Raw genomic sequence first — 16,413 nt, 5'->3', positions numbered from 1 at the left:
CACAATGAATGGTGAACGACATCAGCATAAGTTTGTCCCATCCACCGGCCCGTAAGTACTGGCAGCCGGCGCGCTGACCTGTCATCCAACGACTTCCGCCCTCACTCTTTCTCGCGAGATTCGAACCCGGATTGTATTGTGCCACGTCTGATCCGTGCCGGGTCCACACAAAGCGGTGACTGGAGGTGAGGAGGAGGATGTGTGCGAGCCTGCAGGAGGGACCCGGGGATGGGTGTACATGCTGCAGGCAGGGAGGGGGCTCCCGGTGTAATAGTAATAGGAGGGGGGCTCCCGGGGTAATAGGAGGGGAGGGGGGCTCCCGGTGTAATAGTAATAGGAGGGGAGGGGGGCTCCCGGTGTAATAGTAATAGGAGGGGAGGGGGGCTGCCGGTGTAATAGTAATAGGAGGGGAGGGGGGCTCCCGGGGTAATAGTAATAGGAGGGGAGGGGGGCTCCCGGTGTAATAGTAATAGGAGGGGAGGGGGGCTCCCGGTGTAATAGTAATAGGAGGGGAGGGGGGCTCCCGGTGTAATAGTAATAGGAGGGGAGGGGGGCTCCCGGTGTAATAGTAATAGGAGGGGAGGGGGGCTCCCGGTGTAATGGTAATAGGAGGGGAGGGGGGCTCCCGGGGTAATAGGAGGGGAGGGGGGCTCCCGGTGTAATAGTAATAGGAGGGGAGGGGGGCTCCCGGTGTAATAGTAATAGGAGGGGAGGGGGGCTGCCGGTGTAATAGTAATAGGAGGGGAGGGGGGCTCCCGGTGTAATAGTAATAGGAGGGGAGGGGGGCTCCCGGTGTAATAGTAATAGGAGGGGAGGGGGGCTCCCGGTGTAATAGTAATAGGAGGCGAGGGGGGCTCCCGGTGTAATAGTAATAGGAGGGGAGGGGGGCTCCCGGGGTAATAGTAATAGGAGGCGAGGGGGGCTCCCGGTGTAATAGTAATAGGAGGGGAGGGGGGCTCCCGGTGTAATAGTAATAGGAGGGGAGGGGGGCTCCCGGGGTAATAGTAATAGGAGGGGAGGGGGGCTCCCGGGGGTAATAGTAATAGGAGGGGAGGGGGGCTCCCGGGGTAATAGTAATAGGAGGGGAGGGGGGCTCCCGGTGTAATAGTAATAGGAGGGGAGGGGGGCTCCCGGGGTAATAGTAATAGGAGGGGAGGGGGGCTCCCGGTGTAATAGTAATAGGAGGGGAGGGGGGCTCCCGGGGTAATAGTAATAGGAGGGGAGGGGGGCTCCCGGGGTAATAGTAATAGGAGGGGAGGGGGGCTCCCGGTGTAATAGTAATAGGAGGGGAGGGGGCTCCCGGGGTGATAGTAATAGGAGGGGAGGGGGGCTCCCGGTGTAATGGTAATAGGAGGGGAGGGGGGCTCCCGGGGTAATGGTAATAGGAGGGGAGGGGGGCTCCCGGGGTAATAGGAGGGGAGGGGGGCTCCCGGGGTAATAGTAATAGGAGGGGAGGGGGGCTCCCGGGGTAATGGTAATAGGAGGGGAGGGGGGCTCCCGGGGTAATGGTAATAGGAGGGGAGGGGGGCTCCCGGGGTAATGGTAATAGGAGGGGAGGGGGGCTCCCGGTGTAATGGTAATAGGAGGGGAGGGGGGCTCCCGGTGTAATGGTAATAGGAGGGGAGGGGGGCTCCCGGTGTAATGGTAATAGGAGGGGAGGGGGGCTCCCGGGGTAATAGTAATAGGAGGGGAGGGGGGCTCCCGGGGTAATGGTAATAGGAGGGGAGGGGGGCTCCCGGGGTAATGGTAATAGGAGGGGAGGGGGGCTCCCGGGGTAATGGTAATAGGAGGGGAGGGGGGCTCCCTGGGGTAATGGTAATAGGAGGGGAGGGGGGCTCCCTGGGGTAATGGTAATAGGAGGGGAGGGGGGCTCCCTGGGGTAATGGTAATAGGAGGGGAGGGGGGCTCCCTGGGGTAATGGTAATAGGAGGGGAGGGGGGCTCCCTGGGGTAATGGTAATAGGAGGGGAGGGGGGCTCCCTGGGGTAATGGTAATAGGAGGGGAGGGGGGCTCCCTGGGGTAATGGTAATAGGAGGGGAGGGGGGCTCCCTGGGGTAATGGTAATAGGAGGGGAGGGGGGCTCCCTGGGGTAATGGTAATAGGAGGGGAGGGGGGCTCCCTGGGGTAATGGTAATAGGAGGGGAGGGGGGCTCCCTGGGGTAATGGTAATAGGAGGGGAGGGGGCTCCCTGGGGTAATGGTAATAGGAGGGGAGGGGGGCTCCCTGGGGTAATGGTAATAGGAGGGGAGGGGGGCTCCCTGGGGTAATGGTAATAGGAGGGGAGGGGGGCTCCCTGGGGTAATGGTAATAGGAGGGGAGGGGGGCTCCCTGGGGTAATGGTAATCGGAGGGGAGGGGGGCTCCCTGGGGTAATGGTAATAGGAGGGGAGGGGGGCTCCCTGGGGTAATGGTAATAGGAGGGGAGGGGGGCTCCCGGGGGTAATGGTAATAGGAGGGGAGGGGGGCTCCCGGGGGTAATGGTAATAGGAGGGGAGGGGGGCTCCCGGGGGTAATGGTAATAGGAGGGGAGGGGGGCTCCCGGGGGTAATAGTAATAGGAGGGGAGGGGGGCTCCCGGGGGTAATAGTAATAGGAGGGGGGCTCCCGGGGGCAATAGTAATAGGAGGGGAGGGGGGCTCCCGGGGTAATGGTAATAGGAGGGGAGGGGGGCTCCCGGGGTAATGGTAATAGGAGGGGAGGGGGGCTCCCGGGGTAATAGGAGGGGAGGGGGGCTCCCGGGGTAATAGGAGGGGAGGGGGGCTCCCGGGGTAATAGTAATAGGAGGGGAGGGGGGCTCCCGGGGTAATGGTAATAGGAGGGGAGGGGGGCTCCCGGGGTAATGGTAATAGGAGGGGAGGGGGGCTCCCGGGGTAATGGTAATAGGAGGGGAGGGGGGCTCCCGGGGTAATGGTAATAGGAGGGGAGGGGGGCTCCCGGGGTAATGGTAATAGGAGGGGAGGGGGGCTCCCGGGGTAATGGTAATAGGAGGGGAGGGGGGCTCCCGGGGTAATGGTAATAGGAGGGGAGGGGGGCTCCCGGGGTAATGGTAATAGGAGGGGAGGGGGGCTCCCGGGGTAATGGTAATAGGAAGGGAGGGGGGCTCCCGGGGTAATAGGAGGGGAGGGGGGCTCCCGGGGTAATAGGAGGGGAGGGGGGCTCCCGGGGTAATGGTAATAGGAGGGGAGGGGGGCTCCCGGGGGTAATAGTAATAGGAGGGGAGGGGGGCTCCCGGGGGTAATAGTAATAGGAAGGGAGGGGGGCTCCCGGGGTAATAGGAGGGGAGGGGGGCTCCCGGGGTAATAGGAGGGGAGGGGGGCTCCCGGGGTAATAGTAATAGGAGGGGAGGGGGGCTCCCGGGGTAATGGTAATAGGAGGGGAGGGGGGCTCCCGGGGTAATGGTAATAGGAGGGGAGGGGGGCTCCCGGGGTAATGGTAATAGGAGGGGAGGGGGGCTCCCGGGGTAATGGTAATAGGAGGGGAGGGGGGCTCCCGGGGTAATGGTAATAGGAGGGGAGGGGGGCTCCCGGGGTAATGGTAATAGGAGGGGAGGGGGGCTCCCGGGGTAATGGTAATAGGAAGGGAGGGGGGCTCCCGGGGTAATAGGAGGGGAGGGGGGCTCCCGGGGTAATAGGAGGGGAGGGGGGCTCCCGGGGTAATGGTAATAGGAGGGGAGGGGGGCTCCCGGGGGTAATAGTAATAGGAGGGGAGGGGGGCTCCCGGGGGTAATAGTAATAGGAGGGGAGGGGGGCTCCCGGGGGCAATAGTAATAGGAGGGGAGGGGGGCTCCCGGGGGCAATAGTAATAGGAGGGGAGCTCCCGGGGGCAATAGTAATAGGAGGGGAGGGGGGCTCCCGGGGGCAATAGTAATAGGAGGGGAGGGGGGCTCCCGGGGGCAATAGTAATAGGAGGGGAGGGGGGCTCCCGGGGGCAATAGTAATAGGAGGGGAGGGGGGCTCCCGGGGGCAATAGTAATAGGAGGGGAGGGGGGCTCCCGGGGGCAATAGTAATAGGAGGGGAGGGGGGCTCCCGGGGGCAATAGTAATAGGAGGGGAGGGGGGCTCCCGGGGGCAATAGTAATAGGAGGGGAGGGGGGCTCCCGGGGGCAATAGTAATAGGAGGGGAGGGGGGCTCCCGGGGGCAATAGTAATAGGAGGGGAGGGGGGCTCCCAGGGGCCTTTGGGGTCCTGTTGGTTTCCATATGAAGGGTAAATGTAGTCTGAATCCTCCTGTTACAGGATCGGCTGCAGATTTTTTGGTGGTTTTGGGCCCAGGTTCTGGTACTTGGATCAGGACCGGGTCCTCACATGTTGGAGCCTCTGTTGACCTATAATTGTCTGTCTTGGTCTTTTAGGGGAGATGGCGGCTCGTTGGCTGAGAAGATGTGCGGCTCTCGCTGTGATCTGTGTCATCATTAGTGTCGCGTTGGCTCAGGACTCGCATCATGGTCACAGCCACGGAGGTCACCATCACGGCCACAGCCACGGTCACCACGGCCACAGTCATGGGCACAGCCACGGCCACGGGGACCACCATGGGCACAGCCACGGGGACCACCATGGGCACAGCCACGGGGACCACCATGGGCACAGCCACGGGGACCACCATGGGCACAGCCACGGCCATGAAGACTTGCACCATGGTCACGCACACGATCATGATGATTTTGCAGATTTTAAGAACCGATGGACCATGGGAGACGCACCGCCCCCTGCTGCTGAGGAGGAACGTGTCAAGAGAGAATCTGTACCACCCCCTCCACGTGATTCCAGGGAAAAGATGGATCCCATGACACTATGGACCTATGTAAGTATCGGACTAACCGGACCTCTCCGGATCAGGATTTTTATGCATTTTGTTGACCTCCCCTCAGTCACTGATACAGGTCACATGCACTGACACATTGTAACAACCTAGCGGACAGGGTGCACTGTAATAGATTAGCATCCATAGAAGTTCATCCTCTGGATATCACACTTGTTCCGTTCACTGATGGTAAGCAGAGGTCTTGAATATGGTGAACAGAATGTCGCGCCCCATATGTACAGACAGAACTCGTCTGTCTCTATGGATGTCACCCCAGGGTGTGCTGTGCCATCTGTACAGGAGCTACATGTGTATACAGAGGGGGAGGCGGATGCTGTACCATAGAAATGTACACAATGATGAAGGCAGCGTTCCAAAAAACAGGAAACCTGATCACATGACCCTCCTCATCCTCCCTCCCAGATCACAATGTCTTGTGTGCTGCCAAAAATATGATTATAAAAGACAGCGCCTTATCCTACTGTGTATACATATATGTCTGCTCTCATCTGTAATGGATCAGTGGTCATCACCCAGCAGGGGCTGGCTCCTCCATACCATCCAATTTTTGTGCAGAGGATGAAATCTGTGTAGAATAGTGAGTGCAGCTCTGGAGTATAATACAGGATGTAACTCAGGATCAGTACAGAATAAGTAATGTCATGTATGTACACAGTGACTGCACCAGCAGCAGAATAGTGAGTGCAGCTCTGGAGTATAATACAGGATGTAACTCAGGATCAGTACAGGATAAGTAATGTCATGTATGTACAGTGACTGCACCAGCAGCAGAATAGTGAGTGCAGCTCTGGGGTATAATACAGGATGTAACTCAGGATCAGTACAGGATAAGTAATGTCATGTATGTACACAGTGACTGCACCAGCAGCAGAATAGTGAGTGCAGCTCTGGGGTATAATACAGGATGTAACTCAGGATCAGTACAGGATAAGTAATGTCATGTATGTACACAGTGACTGCACCAGCAGCAGAATAGTGAGTGCAGCTCTGGGGTATAATACAGGATGTAACTCAGGATCAGTACAGGATAAGTAATGTCATGTATGTACACAGTGACTGCACCAGCAGCAGAATAGTGAGTGCAGCTCTGGGGTATAATACAGGATGTAACTCAGGATCAGTACAGGATAAGTAATGTCATGTATGTACACAGTGACTGCACCAGCAGCAGAATAGTGAGTGCAGCTCTGGGGTATAATACAGGATGTAACTCAGGATCAGTACAGGATAAGTAATGTCATGTATGTACACAGTGACTGCACCAGCAGCAGAATAGTGAGTGCAGCTCTGGAGTATAATACAGGATGTAACTCAGGATCAGTACAGGATAAGTAATGTCATGTATGTACACAGTGACTGCACCAGCAGCAGAATAGTGAGTGCAGCTCTGGAGTATAATACAGGATGTAACTCAGGATCAGTACAGGATAAGTAATGTCATGTATGTACACAGTGACTGCACCACCAGCAGAATAGTGAGTGCAGCTCTGGAGCACGGTTGTACCCATACCAGAATTTTGAGTGTGATAATGATACCTGGAGAAGTATCCTGATACTCAATATCAATACAATACTTTCAAGCAAAAAGAAAAATCTCTATATATCAGTGCACGGATCTTGTGCATCTCTATGGCAGCTCTAGTCAGAAAATATCTTCCCGTTGACAACCGGCCCATAGTCTAGTAGATGGAGGCGCTGTGTCTATGGTAGAGGGTAGAGATGATGAAATATTTTAGAGCCTTGTGTCAGGGGAAGCCCTGGGTGATGTACAAACACCAGGGGCTGAAGAGGACAGGGCTGGGGGACAATCTGTCAGGATTAAGTAAAAGTCACACCCCTGGACACTTTACAAGGAGGCTGGTGCTTGGCATCATTGTTTCTCTTCTGTTACCCATGGTTATCTCTAAAGAAACACGTGCAGTCATCATTGCACTGCACAAAACTGTCCGAACAGGGAAGAGTATCGCAGCGAGAAAGATGTCACCTCAGTCACCAATCTATCGCATCATCAAGGAATCCAAGGAGAGAGGCTCCATTGTTACCAAAAAGGCTCCAGGAGCCCAAGAAGGAGCAGCAAGTGCCAGGAGCGTCTCTTACAAGTGTCTCAGCTTGGGGATGGGGCTCCCAGCATCGCAGAGCTCAGGAATGGCAGCAGCAGGTGTGAGGCATCTGCATGCACTGTGACACTGCGGAGACTCCTGGAGCAAGGCCTGGTGTCCAGGAGGGCAGCACAGAAGCCGCTTCTCTCCAGAAACCATCAGGGACAGACGGATATTCTGCAGGAGGTGGAGGGAGTGGACGCTGAGGACTGGGGGACAGATGGATATTCTGCAGGAGGTGCAGGGAGTGGACGCTGAGGACTGGGGGACAGACAGATATTCTGCAGGAGGTGCAGGGAGTGGACGCTGAGGACTGGGGGACAGACAGATATTCTGCAGGAGGTGCAGGGAGTGGACGCTGAGGACTGGGGGACAGACGGATATTCTGCAGGAGGTGCAGGGAGTGGACGCTGAGGACTGGGGGACAGACGGATATTCTGCAGGAGGTGCAGGGAGTGGACGCTGAGGACTGGGGGACAGACGGATATTCTGCAGGAGGTGCAGGGAGTGGACGCTGAGGACTGGGGGACAGACGGATATTCTGCAGGAGGTGCAGGGAGTGGACGCTGAGGACTGGGGGACAGACGGATATTCTGCAGGAGGTGCAGGGAGTGGACGCTGAGGACTGGGGGAAAGGCATTGTCTCTGATGAATCCCCTTTCCGATTATTGGGAGCAGACAAGGTGAGCGATGCCCCCAGTCCTGTCTCCTGCACCTGTAAAGCCTCCTGCAGCCATTCATGTGGGGGGGGGGGGGGGGCGGCTTCTCAGCCAAGGGAATCGCCTAAAACACCTCCATGAATAAAGAATGGAGCAGAATGTCCTCCAGGAGCAGATGGTGATGAGCAGAGCCTCCTCCAGCATGATGGAGCATCGGCCATAAAGGGGAGAACTAAATGGTGCAGGGAACAGAACACAGAGATTCTGGGTCCATGGCTCCGGGAACAGAACACAGAGATTCTGGGTCCATGGCTCCGGGAACAGAACACAGAGATTCTGGGTCCATGGCCCGGGAACAGAACACAGAGATTCTGGGTCCATGGCTACGGGAACAGAACACAGAGATTCTGGGTCCATGGCTCCGGAACAGAACACAGAGATTCTGGGTCCATGGCCCGGGAACAGAACACAGAGATTCTGGTCCATGGCCCGGGAACAGAACACAGAGATTCTGGGTCCATGGCTCCTGGAACAGAGCACAGAGATTCTGGGTCCATGGCTCCAGGAACAGAACACAGAGATTCTGGGTCCATGGCCCGGGAACAGAACACAGAGATTCTGGGTCCATGGCTCCTGGAACAGAGCACAGAGATTCTGGGTCCATGGCTCCAGGAACAGAGCACAGAGATTCTGGGTCCATGGCTCCTGGAACAGAGCACAGAGATTCTGGGTCCATGGCTCCAGGAACAGAACACAGAGATTCTGGGTCCATGGCCCGGGAACAGAACACAGAGATTCTGGGTCCATGGCTCGGAAACTCCCCAGATCTTATCCCATTGAGAGCTTGTGGTCAATCATCAGGAGACGGAGGACAAACAAAACCCAACACATTGTGACAGAATGCAGCAGTGATTGTGCAGGAATGGACGGCGATCAGTCAGGATCTGGTGCAGGAGGTGAGTGAGAGCTGCCAGGGAGAATTGCAGAGGTCCTGAAGAAGGAGAGGTCCTGCAGATACTGACTGGCTGCAGTAACTCCTCCTACCTGACAATAAAAGCTTCTGCTCCCCATAATATGATTGCACTTGTGTCCCTCTGGTTTGTCAGATGTTTATCACATACAGAGATACATCATGTGACAAGAGGAGATTTGTGTCATTCTCACAACTTATGGCAATGACTGTATATATGAAAGTATCAAATAAGTATCAAGGTTTCGGTCGTGCACTATCCCTGCTCTGCAGTATAATACAGGATGTATCTCCCCAGTGACTGTATTCTGCTGGGATCTCGTCTCTGTGTATATGACCTTCTGTACTGGTTTTGCTGTCATGTTCTCCTGGTATTTTTATCCTGTGTATATCTGAGTTGTGGCATCTGTCGTCTTCTCACGTCTTGTTTGCCCCCAGTAGATTGTGTTGTGTAACTCTCTCTCTCTCTCTTGCAGGCGATATGCGCCACGCTGCTCATCTCTGCTGCTCCGTTCTTCATCCTTTTCCTGATACCAGTCCAGTCCAACAGCAGCCAGCACCAGTCCCTGCTAAAGCTGCTGCTCAGTTTTGCCTCTGGGGGGCTGCTGGGAGATGCCTTCTTACATCTGATTCCCCATGCACTGGGTAAGAAGTCCTCATTGTATGTCTACAAGATTCTCTGGTTGTGCTGAAACTACAACTTGTACCCAGTGGCTTTATGGCATGCTGGGAGTAGTAGTTGCAGACCATTATTTCATAATCTCTTTATTCCTTTCCCTAGAGCCGCATTCCACCACCAGTCTGAAGAAGAGGCTCATGAGCATCATGGACACGGACACTCTCATGGTGAGAACTGAACATGAGAAGATTTGGGCTACCAGCACATGAATGGACTTGTGCCTTAAGGGAACCTGTCAGAAGCTTTCCCCCCCTTGCACCCCAACCCCCTCATGTAGGGTATGGTATATACTTTCTATGAGCATCTTCTGCCAAAGAAGAGCCGGGCTCAGCGGCTGCAGGTGGAAGGTCATTTAGATGCCTACATCTTGGGTTCTTTAGTAGTTAGAACCATGGTTCTGGTATCTGATTAAAGAAGAGAATCACATCTTTCATTGAGGCTTGTGGTTCTGTGAGCTGCAGAACCAGAGATCCAAGAAGTTACAGAAAAAGGCAGCAATCAGATCTTTATTTGCAGCTTATGTTGTCAACCATGTCTTTACTTGATGATATCGCTGGTTTTGTAGCCCACAGAACCACAATTCTGATGCATTTGGGCTTGAAAGAAAAAGTTCTCTTCTTTAAACTGACACCAGAACCGTGGTTCTCACTGCTGTAGAAGCTAAGATATGAGAATCTAAACCTCCCCTTCAGCTTCTGAGCCTGACTCTTCTCTTGTAAAAGGTGATAGGTTTTAGCTAATGGTCACATGACCATGGAAGAGATTATTATAGGTAAAAGATTTATGAAAAATATTTCATATAAAAAAGCAAACATTTCATACCCTACATGATGGGGGGTGGGAGTTTATTAGGTTAAGAGTAGGTAAAGGGTTCCCTTTAAATTAACTGCAAAAAAAAATCCATGTTGAACCCCCCCCCCCCATGCAAATGTGTAGGAAAAAAATGAAAATTCTGTGGATTGCAAAGCATGTACCCGGGGGCCCTCCTCTGTGTATTATCTCCTATCCTGTGTATAGGGTGCAGAGCATGTACCCGGGGACCCACCTCTGTGTATTACCTTCTATCCTGTGTATTACCTTCTATCCTGTGTATTACCTTCTATCCTGTCTTATAGGGTGCAGAGCATGTACCCGGGACCCTCCTCTGTGTATTGTCTTCTATCCTGTCTTATAGGGTGCAGAGCATGTACCCGGGATCCTCCTCTGTGTATTGTCTTCTATCCTGTGTATTGTCTTCTATCCTGTCTTATAGGGTGCAGAGCATGTACCCGGGGACCCACCTCTGTGTATTACCTTCTATCCTGTGTATTACCTTCTATCCTGTGTATTACCTTCTATCCTGTGTATTACCTTCTATCCTGTGTATTACCTTCTATCCTGTGTATTACCTTCTATCCTGTGTATTACCTTCTATCCTGTCTTATAGGGTGCAGAGCATGTACCCGGGACCCTCCTCTGTGTATTGTCTTCTATCCTGTGTATTGTCTTCTATCCTGTCTTATAGGATGCAGAGCATGTACCCGGGACCCTCCTCTCTGTGTATTATCTTCTATCCTGTCTTATAGGGTGCAGAGCAATGTACCCGGGACCCTCCTCTCTGTGTATTATCTTCTATCCTGTCTTATAGGGTGCAGAGCATGTACCCGGGACCCTCCTCTCTGTGTATTATCTTCTATCCTGTCTATAGGGTGCAGAGCATGTACCCGGGACCCTCCTCTCTGTGTATTATCTTCTATCCTGTGTATTATCTTCTCTTCTATCCTCTGTATAGGACATAACTGCTAAGCTTTTTGATGACCTGTGGCCTTGCTGCCCCTCCGCTATGTGATGTTTCTTATTAGACACTCCGCACAATTCCGACCCCTCAGGATGTGACGCGTCTTTCTCTCGTGCAGATCACAGTCACGGCCACATGATGTCTGTGGGTTTGTGGGTTCTGGCTGGAATCATCGCTTTCCTTGTGGTGGAGAAGTTTGTGCGACATCTGAAGGGAGAGGCTGGTCACGGACACAGCCACGGTCACAGCCACGGACAAGGTGCGTCATGATCCGTGTTATGTGCTGTGTGTTACAGTGAGGACGTGATGTCTCATCTCATTGTACGGTTCCTCATAGAGTCCAAGCAAAACACTAAGGAAAAGGACGACAAACAAGATGGGAAAGACGGAGTAAGACAGAGGAACAAGGAGACCAACACCAAGGGGAACCAGGCGGGAAAAGGCAAAGCGCACACAGGTGCCGTACAGGAGAAGATCCGGAGTATCCCTCCCTATGCCAACACCTTGTCCACAGCTTAACCTCTTCCTTCCCCTCCTCCTGCAGATATGACTGTTTCTGGGTATCTGAACCTGGCGGCTGACTTCACACATAACTTCACCGACGGTTTGGCGATCGGAGCCTCTTTCCTGGTGAGCAGCAGCGTAGGAATCGTCACCACCATCACCATCCTGCTCCACGAGGTGCCCCACGAGATCGGAGACTTCGCTATTTTGGTGCAGAGCGGTTGCACTAAGAAAAAGGTAAGAGTGAAGCCACAAATAGCAGATGGTCTCTATTGAGAGGTATGAGGCTGCTAGACGCAGAACCTATATAATCTGTAAGAGCATCTGCAGTGTTACTGTGCCTGCAGGGCTTTGTATTGTCCCTGGAGAGATGTGTAATTATACCTTTTGTGTTTGTTGTTAGCAGCAGCTTCATATTCCAGGATCTTAGTTTCTCTCTTGTGCTCGGATTGTAAACTATAGTAATCTTCTGTTATACAGTAGCAGTCACTGTACAGAGAGCTAAGAATCAGAAGGTAATGTTTTGGTGATGCTCCTATTCTCTGTGTTCCAGGCTATGATGCTGCAGCTCAGCACAGCTCTGGGCGCTCTCGCGGGCACTGCCTGCTCTCTCCTGGCAGAGGGCATTGGTGAAGCTGCCACCTTGTGGATCCTTCCATTCACTGCTGGAGGTTTCATCTACATAGCCACCGTGTCTGTGATCCCTGAGCTCCTAAAGGATTCTCGCCCCGGACAATCCATCAAGGAGACATTCGGCCTGCTCCTAGGAGTCGCCATGATGGTTCTCATTGCGCACTTTGAATAGAAGTTCTGACATGTCATGAAACGGGAGTCTGTGCCAAGGTACAAGAGAGCAGAGGGGCACATTAGTGCATCGTTTTGGCGGCGTCCTGTGTAGTGGAGGAAGTCAAGTGACCACAGCGACGTCCTCCTCTCACCCCTGGCCCCGCGCACAGCGACGTCCTCCTCTCACCCCTGGCCCCGCGCACAGCGACGTCCTCCTCTCACCCCTGGCCCCGCGCACAGCGACGTCCTCCTCTCACCCCTGGCCCCGCGCACAGCGACGTCCTCCTCTCACCCCTGGCCCCGCGCACAGCGACGTCCTCCTCTCACCCCTGGCCCCGCGCACAGCGACGTCCTCCTCTCACCCCTGGCCCCGCGCACAGCGACGTCCTCCTCTCACCCCTGGCCCCGCGCACAGCGACGTCCTCCTCTCACCCCTGGCCCCGCGCACAGCGACGTCCTCCTCTCACCCCTGGCCCCGCGCACAGCGACGTCCTCCTCTCACCCCTGGCCCCGCGCACAGCGGCGGCCTCCTCTCACCCCTGGCCCCGCGCACAGCGGCGGCCTCCTCTCTCACCCCTGGCCCCGCGCACAGCGGCGGCCTCCTCTCTCACCCCTGGCCCCGCGCACAGCGGCGGCCTCCTCTCTCACCCCTGGCCCCGCGCACAGCGGCGGCCTCCTCTCTCACCCCTGGCCCCGCGCACAGCGGCGGCCTCCTCTCTCACCCCTGGCCCCGCGCACAGCGGCGGCCTCCTCTCTCACCCCTGGCCCCGCGCACAGCGGCGGCCTCCTCTCTCACCCCTGGCCCCGCGCACAGCGGCGGCCTCCTCTCTCACCCCTGGCCCCGCGCACAGCGGCGGCCTCCTCTCTCACCCCTGGCCCCGCGCACAGCGGCGGCCTCCTCTCTCACCCCTGGCCTCGCACACAGCGACGTCCTCCTCTCTCACCCCTGGCCCCGCGCACAGCGACGTCCTCCTCTCTCACCCCTGGCCCCGCACAGCGATGCGACATTGTGATATCATGGTCCTCCCCACTTCATTTCTAATTCTGGGACCTATTTTCAAGGACCAAACTGAATTGAATCATGAAGCCTCCCATCTCCCTGTTACTTTTTGTATCGGATCCTTATAATTTTATACAAGTAGAATATTTAGTGATAACATAATAGGTCAATCTGCATCATAAAGGAGCCGCTCATTTCTTTGGTTCCTCTGGTCTGGGAGAAGTGGTAATGGGACGTTCCTACTGCTCTGTATATAATAAGGGAATATATTAAGTGTTTGTAGTATGGAAATATACAGAAACCACTGCCCAATCATCTACTACTTTGCCTGGACATATTGTCTAAATATCATGCAAAGTGGCAGCGCCATCTAGTGTGCAGGCTGTATGGTTGCAGTTTTGCACTTCTGCCTCTTCTTGTATCAAAACGCTTTCTTTGGGCTGTCGGAAGCTTTAATCTGGGTTCATGGATTTATTTTTTTTCTTTTGAGTAATAAAAAAAATAAAATGAAAATCTGAGTCACTGTGTACATACATGACATTACTTATCCTGTACTGATCCGGAGTTACATCATGTATTATACCCCAGAGCTACACTCACTATTCTGCTGCTGGTGCAGTCACTGTGTACATACATGACATTACTTATCCTGTACTGATCCTGAGTTACATCATGTATTATACCCCAGAGCTACACTCACTATTCTGCTGCTGGTGCAGTCACTGTGTACATACATGACATTACTTATCCTGTACTGATCCTGAGTTACATCCTGTATTATACCCCAGAGCTGCACTCACTATTCTGCTGCTGGTGCAGTCACTGTGTACATACATGACATTACTTATCCTGTACTGATCCTGAGTTACATCCTGTATTATACCCCAGAGCTGCACTCACTATTCTGCTGCTGGTGCAGTCACTGTGTACATACATGACATTACTTATCCTGTACTGATCCTGAGTTACATCCTGTATTATACCCCAGAGCTGCACTCACTATTCTGCTGCTAGTGCAGTCACTGTGTACATACATGACATTACTTATCCTGTACTGATCCGGAGTTACATCCTGTATTATACTCCAGAGCTGCACTCACTATTCTGCTGCTGGTGCAGTCACTGTGTACATACATGACATTACTTATCCTGTACTGATCCTGAGTTACATCCTGTATTATACTCCAGAGCTGCACTCACTATTCTGCTGCTGGTGCAGTCACTGTGTACATACATGACATTACTTATCCTGTACTGATCCGGAGTTACATCCTGTATTATACTCCAGAGCTGCACTCACTATTCTGCTGCTGGTGCAGTCACTGTGTACATACATGACATTACTTATCCTGTACTGATCCGGAGTTACATCCTGTATTATACCCCAGAGCTGCACTCACTATTCTGCTGCTGGTGCAGTCACTGTGTACATACATGACATTACTTATCCTGTACTGATCCTGAGTTACATCCTGTATTATACTCCAGAGCTGCACTCACTATTCTGCTGCTGGTGCAGTCACTGTGTACATACATGACATTACTTATCCTGTACTGATCCTGAGTTACATCCTGGATTATACTCCAGAGCTGCACTCACTATTCTGCTGCTGGTGCAGTCACTGTGTACATACATGACATTACTTATCCTGTACTGATCCTGAGTTACATCCTGTATTATACTCCAGAGCTGCACTCACTATTCTGCTGCTGGTGCAGTCACTGTGTACATACATGACATTACTTATCCTGTACTGATCCGGAGTTACATCCTGTATTATACTCCAGAGCTGCACTCACTATTCTGCTGCTGGTGCAGTCACTGTGTACATACATGACATTACTTATCCTGTACTGATCCGGAGTTACATCCTGTATTATACCCCAGAGCTGCACTCACTATTCTGCTGCTGGTGCAGTCACTGTGTACATACATGACATTACTTATCCTGTACTGATCCTGAGTTACATCCTGTATTATACTCCAGAGCTGCACTCACTATTCTGCTGCTGGTGCAGTCACTGTGTACATACATGACATTACTTATCCTGTACTGATCCTGAGTTACATCCTGGATTATACTCCAGAGCTGCACTCACTATTCTGCTGCTGGTGCAGTCACTGTGTACATACATGACATTACTTATCCTGTACTGATCCTGAGTTACATCCTGGATTATACCCCAGAGCTGCACTCACTATTCTGCTGCTGGTGCAGTCACTGTGTACATACATGACATTACTTATCCTGTACTGATCCTGAGTTACATCCTGGATTATACCCCAGAGCTGCACTCACTATTCTGCTGCTAGTGCAGTCACTGTGTACATACATGACATTACTTATCCTGTACTGATCCGGAGTTACATCATGTATTATACCCCAGAGCTACACTCACTATTCTGCTGCTGGTGCAGTCACTGTGTACATACATGACATTACTTATCCTGTACTGATCCTGAGTTACATCATGTATTATACCCCAGAGCTACACTCACTATTCTGCTGCTGGTGCAGTCACTGTGTACATACATGACATTACTTATCCTGTACTGATCCGGAGTTACATCCTGTATTATACTCCAGAGCTGCACTCACTATTCTGCTGCTGGTGCAGTCACTGTGTACATACATGACATTACTTATCCTGTACTGATCCGGAGTTACATCCTGTATTATACTCCAGAGCTGCACTCACTATTCTGCTGCTGGTGCAGTCACTGTGTACATACATGACATTACTTATCCTGTACTGATCCTGAGTTACATCCTGGATTATACCCCAGAGCTGCACTCACTATTCTGCTGCTGGTGCAGTCACTGTGTACATACATGACATTACTTATCCTGTACTGATCCTGAGTTACATCCTGGATTATACCCCAGAGCTGCACTCACTATTCTGCTGCTGGTGTAGTCACTGTGTACATACATGACATTACTTATCCTGTACTGATCCTGAGTTACATCCTGTATTATACTCCAGAGCTGCACTCACTATTCTGCTGCTGGTGCAGTCACTGTGTACATACATGACATTACTTATCCTGTACTGATCCTGAGTTACATCCTGTATTATACTCCAGAGCTGCACTCACTATTCTGCTGCTGGTGC

The 16,413-nt window shown here is 52.9% G+C and overlaps 2 protein-coding genes across 2 annotated transcripts in view; both read left to right on the top strand.

Annotated features, from left to right (window-relative positions):
• The window catches only part of RPS18 (ribosomal protein S18), a 148,605-nt gene that overhangs the window by 85,301 nt on the left and 46,891 nt on the right, over positions 1-16,413 (top strand). The gene's annotated exons all lie outside the window — the stretch shown is intronic.
• On the top strand, positions 41-12,885 carry SLC39A7 (solute carrier family 39 member 7). Its single transcript, XM_072123667.1, is given in 9 exon segments — positions 41-185; positions 4,350-4,801; positions 9,027-9,195; positions 9,332-9,340; positions 9,343-9,396; positions 11,125-11,265; positions 11,344-11,463; positions 11,551-11,747; positions 12,064-12,885. Coding segments are annotated over 8 exon segments (1,389 nt in total). The 5' UTR covers positions 41-185; positions 4,350-4,354; the 3' UTR covers positions 12,316-12,885.

The sequence above is a fragment of the Engystomops pustulosus genome, chromosome 9, assembly GCF_040894005.1.
Source record: "Engystomops pustulosus chromosome 9, aEngPut4.maternal, whole genome shotgun sequence".
Classification (NCBI taxonomy): Eukaryota; Metazoa; Chordata; class Amphibia; order Anura; family Leptodactylidae; genus Engystomops; species Engystomops pustulosus.
Note: the sequence above shows the minus strand (reverse complement) of the source record. Positions and strands in the feature narration are given on the sequence as shown.